At 48.0% G+C, this 23261-nt stretch overlaps 1 protein-coding gene, 1 non-coding gene and 1 pseudogene across 15 annotated transcripts in view; all 3 read right to left on the bottom strand.

Moving 5' to 3' along the window:
- The window catches only part of MOCOS (molybdenum cofactor sulfurase), a 58584-nt gene extending 38495 nt beyond the window's left edge, over positions 1-20089 (bottom strand). Inside the window, exons 1-8 of one of the 14 annotated variants that reach the window (XM_073790666.1) lie at positions 19057-19159; positions 18316-18469; positions 17160-17215; positions 12764-12853; positions 11103-11374; positions 9787-10431; positions 6743-6819; positions 3621-3820 (exon numbers count right to left, since the gene is read on the bottom strand). In XM_073790666.1, the coding sequence (XP_073646767.1) occupies positions 3621-3820; positions 6743-6819; positions 9787-10431; positions 11103-11374; positions 12764-12835 (1266 nt within the window). In that variant the 5' untranslated portion in view covers positions 12836-12853; positions 17160-17215; positions 18316-18469; positions 19057-19159. Of the gene's footprint in view, positions 1-3620; positions 3821-6742; positions 6820-9786; positions 10536-11102; positions 11375-12763; positions 12854-17159; positions 17216-18142; positions 18278-18315; positions 18470-19056; positions 19373-19413 lie in introns of those variants that run through there. The other 13 variants (XM_019930385.3, XM_019930387.3, XM_019930393.3 and 10 more) reach the window with 13 other exon arrangements.
- Positions 4064-6576, bottom strand: LOC141276234 (T-complex protein 1 subunit alpha pseudogene; annotated as a pseudogene).
- Positions 4823-4952, bottom strand: LOC117307784 (small nucleolar RNA SNORA20). The gene has a single exon (XR_004521659.1). It is a non-coding gene; the product is annotated as a small nucleolar RNA SNORA20 (small nucleolar RNA).
- Positions 20090-23261: the final 3172 nt, after the last annotated feature.

Raw genomic sequence — 23261 nt, 5'->3', positions numbered from 1 at the left:
CTACAGGGGGGTCAGGAATTCAGAAAAACCCCAGAGGAGCTGGCTTGTCTGAGCTGGGAAGACTAGAAGGCTGGGAGCGACATGACGTCTGGGGCTGGAATCACCTGGAGACTCAGCTTCTCATGTATGCGTCTGGCCTCCAAGCCAGAAGGGGTCAAAGCAGACAGTCACCATCATGCCTGCTTTTGGCTTCCTCACAGCATGGCCGCTCAGTGTAAAACTCCTTACACAGTAACTCGAGGCTCCAAAAGTGAATGCCCCGGAGAGCAGTGCTGATGCTGCGGGGCCTTTTCTGACCCAGCCTCCAAAGCCAAGCAGTGTCACCTTCTGTAGCATTCTGTTGGTTATGAGTGATAGACCTGCCAATAGACCTGCCTTGGCAGTCATAGACCTGCCAAGATTCTAAGGGGAAGAGACAGGGACCCCACCTAGAAGAGCCTAGAAGAGCATGTGGGTGGAAGAGGCTGTTTCGGCCACGCTTACCCTTCATACTAATTTCTCATCACAACTTCATCTCCTCTCACCCTGAGACCTTTGGAATCCCACACAGGCTCGGCCAGTGCCCAGCCAGGTGAAGGAGTTGGCTGCTGGGGCAGGATGAGCGCTGCATCCAGGGAGGGTGAGAAACCGGCCTGACCACAGTGCAATAGAGCACTTGCTTCATACCAGCTCAGTGCTAAGGGGCTGTGTATTGTAACTCATTTAATTCTCGTGACAACCTATCAGCAGGGAAAATTGTTACCCCCATTTCACGGAGACTTGGGGAGCTTACATTAACTCACCCAAGCTCCCAGAGCCAGCAAGAGGCAGTCCAAATCTTAACCCACCCTCTTAACCACTGGGTAGACTGACTTCCAACAGAGGGGAGAATGCAATTCGGAGATTTGGATGTCAAAAACAAGAACCCAAAATCTTCTCACAGAAGGCTCAATTCTTTCACGCATCCCTTGAAAAAGAGAAGCCAGACCCAGCCATGACGCCATCTGATCTTTCCGAAGGCCCCCCAAATCCCTGTGGAATTCCCACATGTGAAGGAGCCCAGGAAAACCCAAGATTCTCCCGGGCCGGCACAGCTGGCCATGCCTCAGCCTCGGCCTCCACTCATAGGATGAGCTTCCTCTACAAAGGCACAGAGGGAGAAACCCATCCTGTGCGATGCCTTGGAGAATGAAGGTCCTGGTGAAGTCAGCCAGGCACCCAGATAGGCTCCCTGAGGGGGAGGGGGAGTCTTCCTCTTGAGGCTTCTCTGGCAAACGGGGGGGGGGGGGGGCGGTTCTTTCACCGCTGCTTGGTCCAAGCAGAACCCTGTGGGCCCACCACCCCCCGCCAAGTACAAAGGCTGCCTCTTATTTGTAGAGAAGCTGAAGTCTCCCAGGCCTCCCAGAGTCACAAAAGAAAAGGCTTGAGCAGTTAATGATTAGGGCAAGAGAGTCACAGACTCTGTGTCTGATGAAAGAATGGGATTAATGCCATTGCTTGTAATAATCTATATCTTTGTGGGCATAGGAATAACTGTAGCTTGCTCTGCCCATATATGTGAGCGGGCAACTAAAACTGTCAACAAAGAGATGCTACAGACCCATGTCGACGTCTTTCACTCTAAGATCTCGACACCTTCTCTCAGCATGAAGCAGTTACAGAAGATGGACCTTCACTCCTATTCCCATAGAAATGTAATGATGTCTGATAGTGGGGATTTGTAAGCAGCTCTTTTGCCCCTTTTCTGTTTGTTCATTTCTGTTTTCCTCAGACAGACCTTAATTGTAAAAATGAGATCACTAGGTAACATTTAACCTAACTCCGGACTTCTGCTCTACTGAATGTACACAGTGCCTTGCTTAACCGGTTGATTCCTTTCCTGGATTAAAAGGAGTAAGAATGAAGAATTAAGTAGTTAAAGAATGACTGACTCTCTAATTAAGTAGTTAAAGAATAACAGCTTCCCTGTTAGCAAATTTGCAGGCGGATAACAGGGGCAAGAGAACATCCAATTGCAGGTGGACCATGAGGACAAGACAGTACCAAATGAAGATCAGAAGTCAGTGGGTCTGCACACAATGGAAAGATGATGACAATCTGATCTCCTACCTTAATGATTAACTGAGACTCTTTCCCCTTTTTCCCTTTAAAAATTATCATGGCTGAGCAGAATCTTCGGAGTTGGTCTCCAGACATGAGTCCACTTTCTCCCCAGATTGCCAGTTTTTCTGAATAAAGCACCTTTCCTTTCTACTGACGCTTGCCCCTCGATTATTAGCTTTTGAGTGGTGAGCAACCCAACCTGAGTTTGGTAACATGCCTGCCACAGCACACTTCATGGTCGCTTGTCTGCCCTCCTCCACACCCCTGAAAACATACACTTATTTTAGGTTTGAGAACGAAACTTATTGTACCAATAACCTAGAATAACATATTTGAGAAGGCAAAGCTTTGGCCCCGATGTATTTTCCACCATCCCTCAGAAGCATTTACAATCACCCGCTTCTGAGTGGTGCTGGGCTGTGTAAGTGAGGGGCAGTGTGGGCTGGGGTCTTCACAGTCAACTCACCCAAGGGACAGCTTATGGTTGTAGAGTGTTGGCCCGTGGACACCAGTGAGAACCAACATTTCCCCCAGAGAATATTTCTCAAGTTGGTTCCTCAGTGAGTTTATGGCTATTCAGAAGTGGGGACAGGATTCCTTGAGAAATGGATTTTGTTTGAGAAATTCTGGGTTTGACAAAGGTGTGTGGAGATAGTGGCTTTCAAGGGAAGACGAGCACTATCTTCCAAACTTATGTGATGATCAAATCTGCTCCTCACGGCAGTTCTAGAAACCCGGGCTCTGAGAAGGGCCTTGAGCTCCCCATGCCCCGTGTGTGACAGCCCATCTGCTGACCACCTAGGGCCATGTCTGAGTGCTCAGTGTGACTCTAGATTTCTTAATGTACTGGGCAGTGGCCAGCTTACTCAGCTGTGGTAAGGATCCAAGCAGTTCCCAAACCTGAATTGTTTTCATGGGAAAATACATACAAAGGGTATATCTACAGAAAATACTTTATAACCAATCTACCAAATCCTTTGAACTCATAATACGGATGAACTATGGCAGACATAAGGGCTTTTGTGCTACTAAGGACATCATTCCTACTTCATTAAATAAAAAAAGAGTTATGAGTTCCAAGCAACATGCAAACAAATGGTGGTAAGAGGCCCAGAATTTTGTGTAACACTATGATATGGTCTGATGTATCAGTGGGGCTACCAAGCTGTTTGTACATGAAACGACATCAGACAGGCTGTTCTGTCTACACTACCTTAGGGTGTCTTCCCTTGCTGGCAAGCTTCAGCTGTCCCCTCCCACTGCCATCAGAGACTCGACCTCTCTCTTTCCATTTGAAATTGATCACCTGTAGCTAAATAAGGAGGGCTGAAGAACTAAATAGCTGTGCTTGTTAGAACAAGAGTAAAGAGCCTCTAAGGAAGGACCAGTGGCCTCTCCAACAGTGCACAGGATTCATCATGGCTATTGCAAGGGCCCAGAGGCCTTGACTGCAAATTTCAGGGCTCAGAAAGGCTTCAGAATTCCAGACAAGAGTGATTCTGTTGTGAACAGGTCAGCAAGATGAAAAGAAAACCCACCTGGGAGTAACCAATGATGTTCCCATTGTCATCGAGCACGTTGAAGCTGATGACCGGACCCTGAACCTCTGGGCTGCTGAACTCAGAGTCGCTATAAATCTGCGCGACAGGGGCTCCGTTGGGGTACCGAAGGGCGGACAGGGCGGCGTAGGTGTACCGAGCCAGGGTAAAGGTGTGCTGCCTGATGTTCTCCATTCCACCTCAAAACAGTTATGAAGACAAAAGGGGATCATGAACTCTATGTAAAATTCACTATCTCATTTTTAAGAAAATGAGATCATTATAACTGGCAAACTTGGACCTCATATTAATGATTTTAAATACTTGTAAATAGTTCATGGTACTGCCCACATGATAAATGATTAGGTCATTGGTACCGAACGACAGTTTACCACTGCTGCTTCTGCGGAATTTTTCCATAGGAATTGTTGCTGTCATCTTCCTTTTTTTTTTTTTCCAGCTTTTTGCACTTTAATGTGTAATACTCGAGGTACAAGAAAACTGCATCTAACATTGTCCTAAATCAGAGAAATCAGATCAGTCCTCAAGGGCTCCAGAGTGAACAGCATCTTCATAACCTCCATGCTTATTGTCTTTGCTTTCTGGGTATAATTTGATAAGATCATTAATTTGAAGAATGGTGATTGCAGCTTCAGTTGCAACTTTCAAACTCTTAACTTTAACTATGGTTGGTTCAAACCCCCCTGCTTGTTTGTTGTCTTGGGGTTTACCATTGACCAAGTCAAGACCAATCCATTTTAGATTTTTGCGTTCTGGGTTAACTTGAGTCTCATCATGAAAAGCTCTTAATTTTGCAATCAGATCTGTGGAGTCTTGGGCAGCATTAACTGCAAGAGTATTAGGAATAACAAGAAGAGATCTTGCAAACTCGGCAATAGCAAGCTGTTCCCGGGAGCCCGTGCTGGTACGTAGTTTTTGAGGTGTATGGAAAGGGCTGTTTCTACAGCACCCTCACCCGGAGCCACAGATTCCGACTCCAAAACTCTTCACTACACAAAGAGCTCCACCTCGTCACACGTGAAATCATTTGCCCCACGTAAGATGACTGACGCAGAGGTATGAGCCTCAGTGCTATTTAAAACAGTGAAATTCTTAAATCAATGCTTTAATAAGTCCATGCAGAAATCCACTCTAAGTGCCTTGATGAAATCCTGCTTACACAGGACATTTAGACATGGAAGCAATGTCTAGACCATGGAGAAGAGATGAAATGGTTACTTCACCTCAATTTACAATGGCCCAACATTATTTTACCCCATGCGTATAACTGCTTATATCACTGAAAGACTATAGCAGCCAATAAATGGGAAGTCATCTTCCTTTAAAAAAAAAAAAATGTTACTTAAGCATTCAGATAATTTAGACCCTTTGGTAACAGATTGCAAAAATGTACAATTTTGTCTTTAAATGTATCTCTTTTTTGCTGTTACTGTTTGTTTACGTTAATTTTTAAATCTTTTTTTTTTTTTTTTTTTTTTTTTTTTTTATTGGCCACACCTCACAGCATGCAGGATCCTAGTTCCCCCACCAGGGATCGAACCTGCGTCCACTGCAGTGGCAGCTCGGTGTCCCAACCACTGGAGTGCCAGGGAAGCTCCCTAAATCATTTTAATATTATACAAAGCAGTTAAGGATACTTACTATAACATGGATGAACCCTGAAAACATTATGCGAAGTGAAATAAGCCAGACACAAAAGGACAAATATTGTATTATTCCTTTTACATAAGGTTACTAGGGGCTGGGGGAGGGGAAATGGGGAGTTACTGTTTCTTCAGTTTGGGATGATGAAAGTCCTGGAGAAGGATAGTGGCGATGGTTGCTCAACGATGTGAATATACTTAATGCCACTGAATTGAATATTTTAAAAGGGCTAAACTGGTACATTTTATGTTATATAGATTTCACCACAATTTTTTCTAAAAAAGAGCCTAACTAAGTAGGAAAAATCAGGGTTTGCCTTACTGTGGGGCTGATATTGTCAGTCTGCCTTCAGAGGTGGCCCTGGCTGTGTCAGACCCTCTCACTTGTGGTTTGGATACCTTGCTAGTATCTGTCCTTGAGAAAGTGCTCATTTCTCAATGTCTATCTTGATTATCTCCCCTTTGTCTGGATGATGCCCACTCACCTCCCTGCATTACTGTCACGACAGCCCTCCCATGAATTCTGTCTGCCCGCAGTTATAGGCTTAGGCTGAGGACCTAAGGGTCCTCTTATTATGATGAGAGAGACAGAGAGAGAGAGAGAGAGAGAGAGAGAGAGAGAGAGAGAGAGAGAGAGAGAGAGGGCTGCCTAACTGCTAAGCCGCGTCCCTGGTTCACCATGACCCCATACCCATGTGGACGGTACAAGCAGTTCTAGAAGCTTAGCCTCTGACAGGAGCGTCCAGAGCGCAGCAGGAGTGAGGAGTCATGGCTCACCAGACAGAGGTTCTTCCAGCCTTGTGCCTTGTGCCAAGCCCCATAAGATGGGAAGTGGCATCCATCTGTGTGTTAGCCTGTGGGGAATGTCCCCCACCTGCTCACACACCCCAAGCACTTGTCAGGAAAGAAAACATGTATCATTGCAAAGGCCAGCAGAAGAGACAGTGTTTGGGGGCTCAGGGTTAGACCTTAGCATTGCCTGGGTTTAAACCCTAGCGCTCCCAGGTTCCAGCTCCCTGGTCCTGGGGAAGGCATTCAACGTCTCTGAGCATAAGCTCCTTCGTGGTCAAAGTGGGCTCATCATAAAACTCCCCTGTGGGAAGACCCAGCAAGGCAAGAGCTAAATAAGGCCTCAGGATCTGTAAGCATTCCCAGTGCAGGGACCAAGGAGGGCTCCTCTGCTTCTGTGAGGTTATTAATCTCTGGATTTGGAATGTCTATCACTTGTTAAAATGTTCTTTTAACCGACCAAAAAAAAAGGTCCAGTTTCTTGGTCTTGCCTCAGAAGTCATTTCTGGAAGTTCTTTAGAATCAGCTTCATCTGCATCGGTGCAGAGCTGCCATGTGCCGCTCACCTGCACAGACTCTCTCCTTATCTGAATCCCACCCAGGCCAGGGCTCCCTCGAGGACACGGGCAACAGGAAGCAAATTGCACACAGATAAAGAGGTCCACTGACCTGTGAGGCGCTCTAAGACATCGAATCCATGTTTTAGCGCTATCACGTCAAGGAAGGAGATGGTACCATCTTCAAATCTGTAACGGTGGTGAGGGCGACGAGGTCAAGCTGCGGCTAACTCCTCCGTGTGCATTTTGTATATGTGACAACGGGGCTTTGACTCTAGCCTTAGCCGGAATCCATGGAGACCTTGCCTCTGCTGCCTTATACAACGCTGCTCTCCCCTCTCCTTCTCAAGACAGAGGGCCATGCACACCAAGACATGCCGGCTGCCTCTGGGCCTGACCTGGTCTGCAGCTTACTTGGGATGGGCTGGCAGTGGTGATAAAGGGCCCTGAAAGACAGTCACCACCTTGGAAGACTTCAGACTTGACAAAACCTCAAGTGCTGTGGGCTCTGGAAATGCTGCCCTTGACCCCAAGAGAGCACCACTGACAGGGCATCAATCCAGTCAGATCAATTGTGCAGCCACGAGGTTCTTGACAAGAGCCTATGATTATGAAGTCTATAGGACCACAGCTATTATAAGACTCTCAATAAACTTCCTGATTATCATTATAATTATATTTGCATTTTATAATTATTCATTTAGACAAAATCCTCATCAAATCTTTACTGTCCATGTACTGCATGCCGGGCACTGTTCTAGGTGCTAAGGATACGGCAGTTAACGTGACAGGTAGGATCCCTGCCTTCACAGGGCACAGAAACAAGGAGTAACAAACAGCAAACATGCAGGGAAGCCAAATAAGCATCAAGCCGGGGGGTGACGAGTGCAATGAAGTTGCCTAAGCAGGAGGGCTGGCGGCTGCTTTAGATGAGATGGTCAGGGGAAGTCCTCTCCGAGGGAGATCATTCAAGCAGAGACCGAGTGGAATTAAGGGAGCGAAGGAAACTGCTCATTTTTGAAACAGTTTTGGAGGGAAACAGAGTTCCAGGGAGAGGGTGCAGCAAAGGCCCTGAGCAGGTAGAGCCAGAACAGCAAGGAGGTCAGTGAGGCCAGGAGCAAGACAGCAAGGCGGAGGGCTTCACCCTGGATGAGACGAGTGGCCGGAGGGCTCTGAGCAGAGAGGAGTGGCGATGGGGCCTAGGTTTTGATAAAACGCCTCTGGCTGCTTCATTAGTGAGGGGGAAGCCTGGGGCACAGTGAGGAGTTCCCAGCAAGCATCCCACAAAGGGTGGTGACAAACAGCAGTCTTTATGCAAGTTGAAGTTTTCAATGGAAATACCGTGCTTTGTATTTTAACACTCTAGGGATAAGAGTTGCTCAAAATATCATTACCGGAATGTTAATGTCCTTATAAAACTAATGGTAATTAATAGATATACAGAAGTAATAATGAATCGGTTGACAGTTAATTGACCATTAATAAGTTAGTAACTAATGACTCCTTAATAAATTAAACATGATTAGGCAATAATGGCTTCTGTTATTAATTGATCAATAATAAATAATTATTGATTGATCAATAATTAACAGACTCTTAGGAGAAAAGGGAGATTTTTTTGTTTCCATCAGGGGTTGTTTCTCACTGGGTTATAAAACAGAAAAGGTTAAGAACAGAGTTCAGATGCATGTTCAAGAAATATTTGAGCTCGGTATTAAATCTCAAGCTCTAGTGCTAGGTTCACACGAAAAACATGAAGCTTCTAATGGTAAATAAGTACATTCAGCTTTCTGCGAATCCTGGTGCGGCACCTGCTATAAGGCGATTCACCCAGATTGAAGGCAAGAGGTCCGGTCCAGCCCAGCCCACGCATGCCGTGCCTGTAATGAGCTGCCCCACTCCTCTAGGTCTTCAGGTGCCCCTACTGACTAAATAAAGTTTGGGTTGTCATTTTGTTCTGCCTTTAATTTACATGATGTTGTGCCTGTCATTCTTTTCTCACTTGCTTATATTATATGCTACGTTATCACACTTGGATTCAAAAGGTTTTACATTAGCTTTCCTGTTTTAGAATCACGCAACTATGGAGAAGTCCTAAATGAAAGAGACATCAGAGAGCCTCATAGCCTACTGATGCCAACTCAACCTTGGTGCTTCACCTATATTAGCTCTAAAGAACTGTATCCTTTTAAAGATGCACTTTATAGGAAAAACATGAGGTGCAGAGATCAAGTCACAGGCTCCTATTCCCACAAACAGTGTGCAGTGGAGCCAGGATTCACTCCCCAACGATCCAGCTCCAGAACCTACACTCTAGACTATGACTCTACTGCCGGGACCATGCGCCTACCTGCAGGACCCTTGAGTCTGCACCTGGGTCTGCGGGGCATCTGAGCCACCTTCCCATACAGGCCCCGGGGCCTTCTCAGGCACCAGCAGAGTGACCAGCTCCTGGCCCCCACCTCATGGTATCTCCCACTGTTGGACCCAGCAGAACCCTGGGTCAGCTGCCATTTTCACCCTCTCATACCTTCAACCTTACGGTCCCCAGCCACTGGCATCTGGGGGATTCCTGGGCACGAGCCACACCACCTGCCCCTGCACCCTGAGAATGACACATAGACCAACAAACCCAGGCAAGGAGCTGCCAGCCCTCAAACTTCCTTGGTAACCCCTGGGAGGCTCACAGAGGCTGCTGTTAGCTGTGCCCCCGAGTCTGGTGGCCTCTGATATAACTGGTTCCTCTTGCTGACTAGACACCAAGCTGAGCTGATACTAGCTGCTGAAATACAGCTATGCTGTCAACATGTATGCACACCTGTTCCAAATGGTACCATCCTTCTAAATCACTGCTTCAGTTGCTGCCCCCTCATGTCAGTGCTGTGGCAAAAGGCCTGGGGCCCATCCTCCTCACTCCCTGGAAGGCCTTCATCTCTTCTGCTCGCAGCCCTTCCCTGCAGGCCCTCATCCTCCCACAGCTGTGGAGAAGCCCACACACAGGGCAGAGTTCACAGCCCGCTATGGCAGCTCCAGCTGACCTCTGACTCCCGGATCCGGGCCCTGCCACCCAGCACCTCCCTTGCACCATCCTACAGGTGGCATAGGCCAGACCCGAGCCTTGCTGAGCTCCAGCGGCCACTCCCATCGCCGGGTTACCTTTCAGCCACCGACTCTCTGGGGATATAGAAGTCTTCTTTTGCAAGGTATGCAGTGGCCGTGCCTCCTCCAAAGTAGGTTTTCCTCAGCAGAGGAGCTGAGCGGCTATTCACCAGCAGGGCGCCCAGGCCAGTGGGGAAGCCAAAGATCTTATAGAAGGAGAGGGGGACAAAGTCTGCCCGGTGAACCGACAGGTCCAGAGGCGAGGTGCCCACGTAGGCAGCCGCATCCAGCAGTACGAACCACTTCCCAGGCCCGCCCACGGGGCACATCCGCCCGGACTTGACCTCTTCTATCCAGGACAGGGGGTACCTGGTCCCGGAAAAGTTACTCTGAGCTGGGTAGCAGAAGAGATGCAGAGGCTGGCCGTCGGGGTCGCTGGCAGCGGTAGCATCCTGTTCTTCCGCCAGCCACATGTCCTCTGGCCTGACTGGGATGGAAGTGATGTTCATGGCCGCGACGACCTCCCTCATGCCCACCACAGACGTGTGGCTGTCAGTGAGGTAACAGAAGTGACTCCCGCTGCTTTCCGGGCCTGGGGGCACCCACGGGAAAGCCTCTGCCACCAGTTTAAGAGCAGCAGTGCTCCCGGCCGTGAAAATCACAGTGTAGTCCTCTGGGGAGGTGTGGAAGTGGGCCAGGATTCTGGAAGAGGCATAGCATCACGGAACTCCTTGGTTTCCCTCCAGTGTTAAATGTTTGGAGCTAGTTGTATTTCAACTAAATACGACATCTGTCTACCTTAAGAGCTAGGAAAAAGCCAGATAGGGTTTGCCACATTGTGAAGTTAGGGCAGGGGCAGAGGAAGTTGTGGGAAGAGATAGCAAATGGGTGCAAACCGGCAAAATCACCCAGCCTCCCAAATCCCCACCCCCAAATGGAGAAGACAAAAATCCACAACTACTTTAAACTCAGTTGAAAACACCCCTTCTCGGTCTACTGTCTGGCTCTATCATAACAAGTTTTCAATCATCAACTTGTTTAACACTGCTTTTAATACGGGCAGCCCTATAGCAAAAGAGTATCATTTTCAAACTGGAAATAATTTGAAATTGTATAGATTCAAATATCTTTAGGTACCACCTAAATTATTTGCCAAAAACTAATTAATTTGTTATGTGCAAATATTAGTAAAGGGGGGAAAACTGAAAAAACAAGATGTCTAAATCTGAAATACGAAAAGAAAAAAAACAGAGAAAGCGTTTTTTTTTCTCCCTGAAAAGAAGACTTAGGAACCTGGGTCACTCTGGCCCCCAGGAACTCTGGCACCAGCCCAGAGCCACACACAACAGCTTGGGCACCTCAGAGGTGCCTACCTGTGCTTCTGGCCGGCCCCGCTCTGCACCTGCTCAGCCTCACCTTCCTGTCCTCTGACCCTGATGGTTGTCAGCGTGCATGTGTGGCCATTTAGCTGAACGTGATCTTCCTGAAACCAGCTCAGAAGATCTGTGGGATGTGGGCAGGTGGCAGGAAGTCCATCCACCCACAGGTGCCACACAAGTTGGCGCCTCTGCTGCTCACCTGTAGCGCACCTGCTCCACCGTGTCATGGGTGAGCCTGCTGCTGCTGTTCTGGCTGTGAGGATTACCTGCCAGGTTACAAAGACAAAGCCGTTGGGTCACTACTTACAGTCTCTCCTTTTTTTTTTTTTTTTTTTTTTTTTTTTTGCGGTACGCGGGCCTCTCACTGTTGTGGCCTCTCCCGTTGCGGAGCACAGGCCCCGGACGCGCAGGCTCAGAGGCCATGGCTCACGGGCGCAGCCGCTCCGCGGCATGTGGGATCCTCCCACACCGGGGCACGAACCCGTGTCCGCTGCACCGGCAGGCGGACTCTCAACCACTGCGCCACCAGGGAAGCCCTATAGTCTCTCCTTTTGTGTTCCTCCAAAATCGTCTCCCTCAGTTTCTCAAAATTTAAGCAAAAAAAATATCATAGGACCCAGCCTTCCCCAAGTTTCAAACAGTAAATTTAATCAGGGAAGTGAGAAAATGCAGTAAGAAAGGAAAAGTCAAGCAAGACAAAATAATAATGGTTTAGCCATTAAACAAAGTCAAGAACATTTAGTTCCTCCTCAAGGGCTATAGATAAGATTCCGGGCCCTATCCTTTGAGCTATTTTATAGATACTAAAACCCATACCAGGTGGAAGAAGTTAACTGTATGCTGCCCCTCCGCAGTTCTCCATTCACATCTGCACCGCTCTCCTCCCCTCCCTGGTTCTGGGCTGGAGTGTCTTGGCTCACGCTGTTCCTCCTGCCTAATCTGCCCTCTCCTCTTTTCCGAGTGAATTCCTGCTCTTCCTCTAGCATCCGCCCCACTCCTGTAGAAGCTTTCTGTGACACTCACGCTGCCAACTCACCGTCACTCTGCAGATACAGACCCCCGTAGTGCCGGGGACTTTTGGCCACAGCCCTTTGCTCAATTGATAATTTACTTTATTTACATTTTACACTACTTTACTTTTCTTTTCTTTTTTTTTTTAACATTTATTTGGCGATCACTTGATTGAGGTCTTGTCTTTACTAGACCACAGTCCATGAAGGCAGGGACTGTATTACTTTGTTCCCATTACAACACCATGCCCCCAACACCAGAGTGGCTTAATAAACATTTACAGGGTGAATGAATGAACGAATGAATGTTCCTCCTGCTGTCCCACCCTCTGCACTGTGCTGGTCCCACAGGGTCATCCCACCACCAAACACAGCACCCCGTGCCCTTCCTGCCACTGACCCCTTCTTCTGGAAGTAACCTGTGTGTCCCTGAGGCAGTCCCTCCCACCCAGCAGCACATGTGCTACAGGGACTGACCCTGGGTGCTTGCTTGCCTGACCCCCTCTCTCACGGGGCTTACTCAGCTTTGTGTGTTCAGCACTGTCCCCGCCTGTTAATGTGACATTTTATTAAGCATAGATATATTAGCTGAATGTAGTTGGCTAACGTTCAGTGCAAAATCAGTTATGCTGTGTTTTTCTTTACCATAAACATTTTCCATGAGATCTTTAGTGAAGCTTGTAAGCTGGCTCTGGGGGAACAGCGTGGCTCCTGCATGGTCAAGATAGACAGTTCCTGAAAGAAAACACAAAATAAAGCTGGGATTATTCTTCAGAGGTATTCCACTCATCTCACCTAGATCTAGTTTGTGTGAACTGACCAGCGCCCATATGATGTGTTTAGACGTAACACCAGGCCACTGATTTCTCCCAGCCTTTTGACATGCATGCTCTTTTTTAATATTCTTTCTCTTATTCTTTTCCATTAAGGTTTATCACAATATACTGAATACAGTTCCCTGTGCTATGCAGTAGGATCTTGGTGTTTATCCATCCTGTATATACTCGTTTGCATCTGCTAACCCCGAACTCCCAGTCCTTCCCTCCCCCATCCCTCTCCCCCTTGATGTGCGCTTCTGAATTCAAGTGGAGGCATGAGCAATGGAAGAACTGCACTTTCGACATCTAATGACCCTTAGAGCCCTGACAGCCTTCCTGATGAACCAGCTCTCTTCTGAACCTGGGAGAGCAGCCCGCACAGAGGAGAAGCCCAGCGGACGTTCATGCTTCAGGATGGCAAAGCTATTTCATGTTATGACACACACCCTCTTCTGGAATTTCCGCGCAGCTTCCCAGGCTGTCAAGCCCTGATTCTACATTTCCATAGTGAGTTCCAAAGTCCTCAACCCTACAACAGCTGTGACAGCTTCGGAGATGACTGGGAATGGCTGTGGTCTTTCCAGTCTCTCTCATAAGCAGAGAAAGGTAAATTTAGATGACAGTGAGATACCAAGCGTTACCACTCAGATTGCCCCAGATCAAAAGGATAACTCACTGTATGGGGGAGGGTGTGGGGAAACAGGTCCGCTGTTACACGGCTGGTAGGAGGGTAAATGGGTGCAACTTCTTTATGGACAGAAATTTAGCAATATCGCTCATGCTTTAAAAATGCAAACTCCCTTGACCTAGCAATTTGTCTTCCAGGAATCTGTCTTATAAATTGTGAAATGGTCTGTCAGTGAGGACATTCAGTGCAGCACTGTCTGTAAGAGCAAAGCGTTGGAAATGACTTAAATATCTATCAACATGTATTTAAAATAAAGAATTTGAATACAGCCATCTAGTACTGACATGGAACAAACTCCAAGATATGTTTTCAAGAACATACAATAAGAATAGATTCTTCATGCACTTAACAAATATTTTTTGTTTTGTGCAGGATGGATTTTTCATTTATTTTATAAAAGCTTTATTGAGATTAATTCACATACTGTAAAATTTGCCCTTTTAAAGTTTCTGATTTAGTGGTTTTAGTATATTCGTAAAGTCGTGCAACCATGGCCACTATCTAATTTTAGAACACTTCATTCATCCCCAAAAGAGACCCCATACCCATTACCACTCACTCCCCAGATCCACCCAGCCCTAGCCCCTGGCAATCACCAATCTATTTTCTGCCTCTGTAGATCTGTCTACACTGGACATTGCATATAAATGAATCATACAACATGTGGTCTTTTGTGTCTAGCTTCTTTCACGTAGTATAATAATTCAAGTGCATCCATATTGTAGCATGTATCAGACTTCATTCCTTTCTTGGGACTGAATAGTATTCCATTGCATGGATATGCCACATATTTCGTTTATCTATTCATCTGTTGATGAATATTTGGGTTGTTTCCAATTTTGCCTATTATAAATAATGCTGTTATGAATATTTGTATACAAGTTTCTGTGTGGACATATGTTTTCTCCCATTTGGTTGGTTGTTCTTTCACTTCCTTTATGATAGCCATTGAAAAAAAAATTTTTTTAATTTTGATGAAGTCCAATTTGTCTATTTTTGTTGCTTGTAATTTTGGTGTCATAAGAAACCATTGCCTAATCCACGGTCCTGATGATTTATACTTATGCTTTCTTCTAAGAGTTTTATTCTTTCAGCTCTTATATTTAGGCTTTGGCCCTTTTGAGTTAATTTTTTAATACAGTGTTGAAGAGGGGTCCAACTTCAGTCTTTGGTGTGTGGATACACCATTTAAGAGACTATTCTTTCTCCTGTTTAATAGTCTTGGCATCCTGTTGAAAATAAATTGACCATAGATGTATGGGTTTATTTCTGGTCTTACAACTCTACTCCACTGGTCTATGTATCTATCCTTAGGCCAATGCCACATTGTTCATTGTTTTGATTACTATAACTTTATGTAAATCTTACTTACCTTTACTTTTATGGCAGTGTAAGTCCTTCCACTTTGTTCTCTTTTTTTCAGTAATTTTTATTTTATTTTATATTTTGGCTGCATTGGGTCTTCATTGCTGCACATGGGCTTTCTCTAGTTAACAGCGAGCAGGGGCTACTTTTCGTTGCAGAGCACGGGCTCTAGGCACACAGGCTTCAATAGTTGCAGCATGCTGGCTCAGTAGTCGTGGCTCGCAGGCTCTAGAGCACAGGCTCAGTAGTTGTGGCACACAGGCTTAGTTGCTCCGTGGCATGTGGGATCTTCCTGGACCAGAGCTCGAACCCATGTCCCCTGCGTTAACAGGCAGATTCCCAACCACTGCGCCACCAGGGAAGTCCCTCAACTTTGTTCTTTTTCAAGATTGCTTTGGGTATTCTGGATCCTTTGCATTTCCATATGAATTTTAGGATCAACTTGTCAAAAAACTGTCCGGGATTTTGATAGGAATTGCATTGAATCTGTAGGTAATTTGGGGAGTATTGCCACCTTAACAATATTAAGTCTTCCAATCCATGAATACAGGATGTCTTTCCATTTATTTAGGTCTTTTTTTTTTTTTGCGGTACACAGGCCTCTCACTGTTGTGGCCTCTCCCGTTGCGGAGCACAGGCTCCGGACGCGCAGGCTCAGCGGCTGTGGCTCACGGGCCCAGCCGCTCCACGGCATGTGGGATCTTCCCGGACCGGGGCACGAACCCATGTCCTCTGCATCGGCAGGCGGACTCTCAACCACTGCGCCACCAGGGAAGCCCTATTTAGGTCTTCTTTTATTTCAATGATATTTTGTAGTTTTCAGTGTATGTCTTATACTTCTTTTGATAAATTTATTGCTGTGTATGTTATTCTTTTTGATGCTTTGGGAATTGTTTCCTTTATTTCACTTTCATAGTGTTCATTGATACTGTATAGAAATTGAATTGACGTTTGTATCCTGACCGTCTATCCTACAACTTTCCTGAACTTGTTTTTTTAGTACTAATAGCTTTGTGTGTGGATTTTTTAGGCTCTTCTGTATACAAGATTATACTCTCAGCAAGTAGAGATGCTTTACTTCCTCCTCTCCAATCTGGATGTATTTTATTTCATTTTGTTGCCTAATTGTCCTGGACAGAACTTCTAGCACAATACTGAATAGAAGTGGTGAGAAGAGACGTCCTTGCCTTGTTCCTGATCCTAATGGTAAAATTTTCATTCTTTCACCTGTAAGTATGATGTTAGCTGTGGTTTTTTTGTAGATGGCCTTTATCAGGTTGATTAAATTTCCCTTTATTCCTAGCTTATTGAGTGTTTTTATATTCAAGAAATACTTACTGAGCATGTACTGTGTTCCAGGCACTGTTCTAAGTGCTGGGGACATAACAGCAGTCAAAATAGAAGCTGGTATGATAATGACAGAGAAAGACCATAAACAAATAAATATTAACTATGTCAGGTGGTAAGACATGTTATGGCTCAACTATGTAAAAAAAAAACTACCCATGTACACACACATATAAATATAGATGAGCACTGGAAAGGCAAACAAGACACAAAGGGCAGCAGTTGACTCTGGGGTGGCCATAGTGGTGGCAACTGGAGTTGGGGGTGCTCCCTGGGCATTCTTCATCCTCTTTTGACACCTTTTGAATTTGGTACCATGTTAAATGTATTACCTAGCCAAAAAAATTAGTTTTAAAATAATGTTCTCATTTACTAAAGATTCAGAAATAGAAAGGTACCACACCATAAGAAAGGCATTTGTCCACCCAGCATCAGGGAGACGCTCATGGGGAGCATTAGTGTCACTATTAGAAGAAGTAGGCAAACGACCCCCAAAAAGTCAGCATTAGGTCTTCAAGAAAGGGAATTCCAGGGTCTCTTCTGACTCATGCACCTTCAGTTCTTGGTTCCATGCAGGGTGAGTGACCATCAGTCAGCACCCAGAGGCTTTAAGAACCACTTGAACCACAACTGTGTAATCAATATGCTCCCTTCACCAAAACAAGGACATTCCCATCCAATGGGTTATGCAAAATATTTCAGCACGTACAGGTTAAGCATTTAATTATCCAGAGCAACCATTTAACCAGACAAATTCTCAAACCTGCAAGAAAACTTTGGGGGTGGGTAGGGGTCAGGGATAGAAAGAGGAGGTGAATCTTACGTTATTGTGGTTTGGTTTGCTTGTTTTTCCCTGCTCTCCTTCTGGTTGGTTTGTTTCTGTGTGAAAAAAGAGGGGGCTATGTTCCTAGACTCCCAGCAGCGGTAAGGGTGAGTTTATAGTCCACAACGTCTACTTCAAGCATAATGTAGAGGAAATGCTGGGAAATTGTACTAGATAGATAGGTAGGTAGGTAGGTAGATAATCACAGAACACTGTCACAATTACAGTAGATGTTAAAGGGCACTGAAGGCCAGCCTGGGATCCTGGCTATCACATCTAAACTTTACATTTGAGGAAAAGGGTGCTGTTCTCTGAGAGACAAGAAGGAAACAAGGAGGGATCTAGTTTCTACTTTCCCAGGGTAGTGTTGAGGGGAGAGGTCAGCCAATGATGGGTGTGAGGGATGAGAGCTGGAGGGGATTAGGGGATTAAGGAGGAGTGATGCTGAAATAATTACCTACTGTACTATAACAGCTTCTGGGATTTGCTTAAAAAGAATGGGGAGACTTTCTCAAGTCCTCTGCCCCTGTGGGTATTCATTCTATAGGTGTCTCTATTTCTGTGGGTAGGAAGTTTCTATAACCAAAAAAGTTCAGAGAGAAAAGGAAAGAGAGAGACAGACAGACAGAGGGGGCACTGTCTCCAGCAGGTGAATGGGCAACTAGGAAGATCAGAGAGGGAGTGAAGAGAGGCTGCCAGAGGGCCCCTGTCTCCTCCCTTGAGCTTCCCTACTTAAGTACAGACGGGGCGACTCGAGGAGGAGCGCACAACCCTTAAAGCTCCCAAAGGCGGGGGGGTGGGGGGGAATCACGTTCCGGAACATGAGAAAATGACCCAAAGAGCTGAAGTCAGTTACCTGATAACTGAAACATGAATCATGGTTGCTGCTCTGCCACAAGCAGGCAAGCGGCACCAACTGTTCACCACGACAGAATAAATACACCTCAAATCCCAGTGCCCGGCGCCACGACCTGCCCACTTACCCGGCATCCCTCCCAGTTCAAACAGCACGCCCTTCTAAGGCTTGGTGAAGCCCCTCACAGAAGGTTGCTGGAAAAGGATGAGTCCCGACCCGGTGCGGAACGCCCTCCCGCCCTGCAGCAGTGGGTTGGGAGGACCACTGGCCAGATCAAGTTTGTCTTCCAAGTTAACCTGCCTGTTACGCCTTGAGGAACTCGAAGGCACGATAAGATCCCGGTCCTCACATCCAATGTTCTGGCTCGTCCTGTACTTAAAGTTCAAATTGCACGGTTTGCTAATTCTTCAGGTACCCCAGCGAGCTGGACTTCCGAGGCATTGTTCTGCCTACACTAGTGAGAAAAATGAGACTTCGAAAATACAAACTGCTGGGAGCCATCCCAGCGGAGTCTGGAGCGCAGCCTCGGGAAGCTCCTGCACGGCGGCCGCAGCCCCTCGGTCTCCAACCCGCGCGCCCGCAGAGTCGCGGTCCCAACCCCGCGAGCTGGCCGCCCGTGCACCGCTCCCGTCCCCGGGCAATCACACGAACAGTCACGGCCGCCTGGCATTCCTGCATTTTGCAACCCCGGTTCCAGTTGGAACTTTAGAGCCGGGTGTCTCATGGCAAGCGAAGGCAAAAAGAATCCTCAGCCCTATTCGCAGAGAGCGGAGACAGGTGGCAAAGGACCACTTTGGTCCTACATCCCTGGAAAGTCTAAGGAGCAAGAAGTCTCGGGGTTGCAGATGGGACCTCAGGGAGTCGCGTCCACAAAGAGAGCTCGTGGACACATCCCTCCAAGTCTTTCGATTCAAAATGGGTCCCTAATGAGGTAACGCCGCTCCCGCCGGGAGCAAAAGTTCCTTCCACGTCGGTTCTAGAAACCGCGTGTCCCACACGGCCTCCCGGCAGGCCCGGCGCAGCTGCCCCCGCCGGTCTCACCTGCCAGGCGGCCGAACTCGCGCGCCCGGAGCTCGTGCAGGCTGCGCCGGCCGTACCCGTAGGCGAGAGGCTGCGGGCTCGAGTCCAGGAACTGCGCAAAGGCCAGCAGCTCGGTCCCCGACTGCTCGGCCCCGCCAGCCATGACCCAGGCCTGAGCGCCGCGCAGTCCAAGTGGGCTGCGCCGGGGAAACGCCGAGGCCCGCCCGCCGCGACTCCGCCCCGCCGCGTCCCGGCCGCGCCTCCCGGCCAGCCAGTGACACCGCGTCCCCGCCGAGGGGCGGCGCCTCTCCCGGCAGGCCGGGCTTGCCCCGGGCTCGCTGACTCTTGGAGTTTCACTGCTTTCTGCCCTTTTCCCACCTGGGGGCAGGGGGAGGGCGTGCCAGTGGTTGTCTCTTTTAACTGCTTTCCAACGGAGTCCACGGAGACACCCCCAGACCCTTGGAACACAAAGTTCTCGTTTACGGTACCACGGAGAGGCTGATGCAAGATGCAATGAATTGCTTTTTGCTGCTGGGCATCCTGGAACCTGGCGATCCTCCCCGCCGACTCTCCCTGGCCCGAGCCCAGCGCAGCGCCCGGGAGCCTCACTCTCCGTGGAGGAACCCCAGTGTGCGGGGCGGGGCGTTTGCAAGGAGACTTCCCCAATTGCTGTTCCCCAGTGGGGCGTGTGCTCGGCGTTTCTGAGAATGTGGCTGAGCAAAAGGTGGAAGAGGAAAAAGATTGGGGACCGATGAGTTTGGTTAATAAGGTCGCGGCAGGTGGGCACCGTCGGGACCCGGTAGCTCCAGTGTGACCCAAGCAAAAGCACCTCCTCCGCTCCGCCAGGGGCCTGCATCCCAGGACACCATTGCCTCAAGTGTGGAGAGGCGGGCCAAACCCACGGGCGGGAATTGCCCGGCCCAGTGTGAGTGTGGAAGCGGGTGGGCAGGCGGGGGCCGGCTTCCGGGGGTGGAGTGAAAGGTACTGGAGGCCCAGGAAAGGTGCCCGAGGTGAGGGGAGGGCTGTGCAGAACCCGCATCGGAGGGCGGCAAAGTCTGGAGGCTTAAGTGAGGACTCAGATTCGGGTCCTTGGGGACCGAAGGTGGGGCCCCAGGAATGGACCACTGGCTCTGTTGTAGGAAAAATGGGGCGTGAGAGGGTGGTCTTGGTCATATCCCAAGTCATACTCCTGGGGCAGACGGTGCAGATAAGAATTCAAGAGCTAGCCATAGTAAAGTGAAAGGTTTATTTAGACAGGCACACACTCCCTACAAAGTGTGGTTCGTCTCAGAAGGCGAGAGAGGTGCCAGGGAAATATCGGGTGTTTAGTTTTTATGGGCTGGGTAATTTCATAGGCTATGAGCGGGAGGAATATTCTAGCTATCTTAGAGAAGGGGCAGGGATTTTCAGGAATTCGGGCAGCACCCACTTTTGGTCTTTTATGGAACTGTCATGGCACGGGTGTGTCATTTAGCAGATGCTAATGTATTACAATGAGAGTATAATGAGGCTCAAGGCCTACTGGAAGTTGAATCTTCCGCCATCTTGAGCCTAGTAGGTTCTAACCAGTTTTTGTCACTTCCTGTTCTTCTTAATGGCTGTGTCATTCCTTTAATGCTTGTGCTCTGCCCCCTTCCTTTCTGTCTCAGCTCTCAAAGCATGCTGCAGTGGGACAAGGTGGGAAGGGCACACAGGCCACAAGTACACTGCCTGTGCTACAGCCAGGCCCTCAGTCACCCTGTGTGTGCGCTGCAGGCACCTTGGGATGCGTGACAATGCGTGGAGTAGACTCCCCGGTCCAGCCTCTGCTTGTATAAAAAGCAAGGGTTCTGCTGCCCGGTGGCCCACCAGCCCCTCCTGGCTCAGCCCCCAATACCAGGTCTGAGAAAGACCCTGGGGGTCGGGGAGGCGGGTTGTGTCCCAGGCCAGAGCCGTTGGGTACCGGGCTGCAGTGCTACAGCCGGTGCCTAGGCTTCCCCTTGCCTAGGTGGCCCCTGCCTGAAGACCGCCCTAGCTAGTCTCACTCACTGCAGAATCCCCAGGATCAGGACTTCCCTGGAGGTCCAGTGGCTAAGACTCCACGCTCCCAACGCAGGGGCCTGGGTTTGATCCCTGGTCAGGGAACTAGATCCTGCACGCCGCAACTAAGAGTTCACATGCCGCAACTGAAGATCCCCGATTCTGCATGCTGCAACGAAGAAAGATCCCACATGCCTTAACTAAGACCCGGCGCAGCCAAATATATAAATAAATATTTTTTAAAAAGAATCCCCAGGACCTTACTCTGGAAGGAATGAACGTTATCGATGGATGGATGCCCGAGTTTGCCCCTTAGCATTCACCATCCAACCACCTCCCTGCGGCATACCGTTTGGCCATACTTGGAGCAGGAACCTTGGGCATCTTGGCCTCACTCCCTTGCACTCTAACCTCTAAATTTGACTTCTGGCAACAGTACCGACAGGAGCAGGCACTGCACTGGGCACATGTATACTCTTATCTGTGCTAATTATTCAACAGTTAAATAAACAGATCTATGAGGTGGCTCTTACAGGTGGGGTAGCTGTGGCAGAGAGAGGTAGAGTAACTTGCTCGAGGGCACACAGCTAGAAGAAGGTGGACAAGCTAGCGCCTGGGAAGTCAGTCTCCAGAGCCCAACCAGTTCAATGTGTTCAACAATCTCTCCGGTGTAAGCCACGGTGGTCCTCAGGGCCTCCGCCTCCCCACCTCTAAGTTGGGGAGAGTGCTGGGGGTTGATGCTCCCCTCACCCCTCCTTTTAATGCGCTACTTCTCGCCGAGGATCTCCTTGAGGCCAGCCCTTTCAGGAATTAACCTGCCAGAATCATCTGGAAGCCTATTAAAATGCAAATTCTGATTAAGTTGGGGGGCGTGGTGGTTAAGGTTCTGTGTTTCTGACTCACCTGGGCGATGTGGACACTAGAGTCCTTGGACTGCACCCTGACCAGTGAGGGCCTAGGTTACTCCCCTGGGACTGTAAGGAGTACCTCTCCTCAAGGTGTTATGTGGCCAAGTAACAAATCACAAATCCACAAGGGTGTTACTTTAGGACAAACTTGCTAGGGAACAATCTGAATGGGCCAAGTCAGAACTCCTTTAAAAAAAATTTTTTTTTAATTGTGTTAAAACATACATAACATAAAATTTACCCCTCTTAGCCATTTTTAAGTGCACAGTTCAGTAATATCAGGTACGGGAAGGAATGAACCACCCTGTTGTGCAAACAATCTCCAGAACTCTTTTCATCTTGCAAAACTTAAACTCTATACCCATTAAATAAGAACTCCCCTTTCCCCCTCCCCCAGCCTCTGGCAATCACCATTCTATTTTCTGTATCTACAAATTTGGCTACTCCAGATACCTCATATAAGTGGAATCATACAGTATTTGTCTTTCTGTGACTAGCTTATTTCACTCAGCATAATGTCCATGGGGCAGCATGTGTTCAGAATTTCCTTCCTTTTTCAGGCTGAATAATGTTTCACTGTATGTATATACCATATTCTTTGACCCATTCATCTGTTGATGAACACTTGGAATACTTCCACCTCTTGGTTCTTGCAAATATGCTATGAACATGGGTGCATGGGTATCTCTTTGAGAATTTACTTCCAATTCTTTTGGATATATATAGTCAGAAGTGGGATTGCTGGATCATACGGCAGTTCTATTTTTAAGTTTTGAGGAATTGCCATAGTGTTGCCCATAGCAGCTACACCATTTTACGTTCTCACCAATGGTGCACAAGGGCACCAATTCCTCCATATTCTCACCAACAGTTATTTTCTGGTTTTGTTTGGTTTGGTTAGGTTTTTGTTATTGTAACAGTAGCCATCCTACTGGGTGTGAGGCGGCCTCTCATAGTGTTGTTGATTTGCATTTCCCTAATGTTTAGTGGTGTTGAGTATCTTTTCACGTGCTTATTGGCCATTTATATATCATCTTTGGAGAATTGTCTGTTCAAGTCCTTTGCTCCCCCCTGCTCTGCCCCCAACTTGGTTTTTTTTTTTTGGTGGTACGCGGGCCTCTCACTGTTGCGGCCTCTCCCGTTGAGGAGCACAGGCTCCGGACACGCAGGCTCAGCGGCCATGGCTCACGGGCCCAGCCGCTCCGCAGCATGTGGGATCTTCCGGGACCGGGGCACGAACCCGTGTCCCCTGCATCGGCAGGCAGACTCTCAACCACTGCGCCACCAGGGAAGCCCTTG

Source organism: Tursiops truncatus, chromosome 13 (assembly GCF_011762595.2).
Source record: "Tursiops truncatus isolate mTurTru1 chromosome 13, mTurTru1.mat.Y, whole genome shotgun sequence".
In the NCBI taxonomy this organism is placed as follows: Eukaryota; Metazoa; Chordata; class Mammalia; order Artiodactyla; family Delphinidae; genus Tursiops; species Tursiops truncatus.
This window is presented reverse-complemented; position numbering and strand designations above follow the sequence as displayed.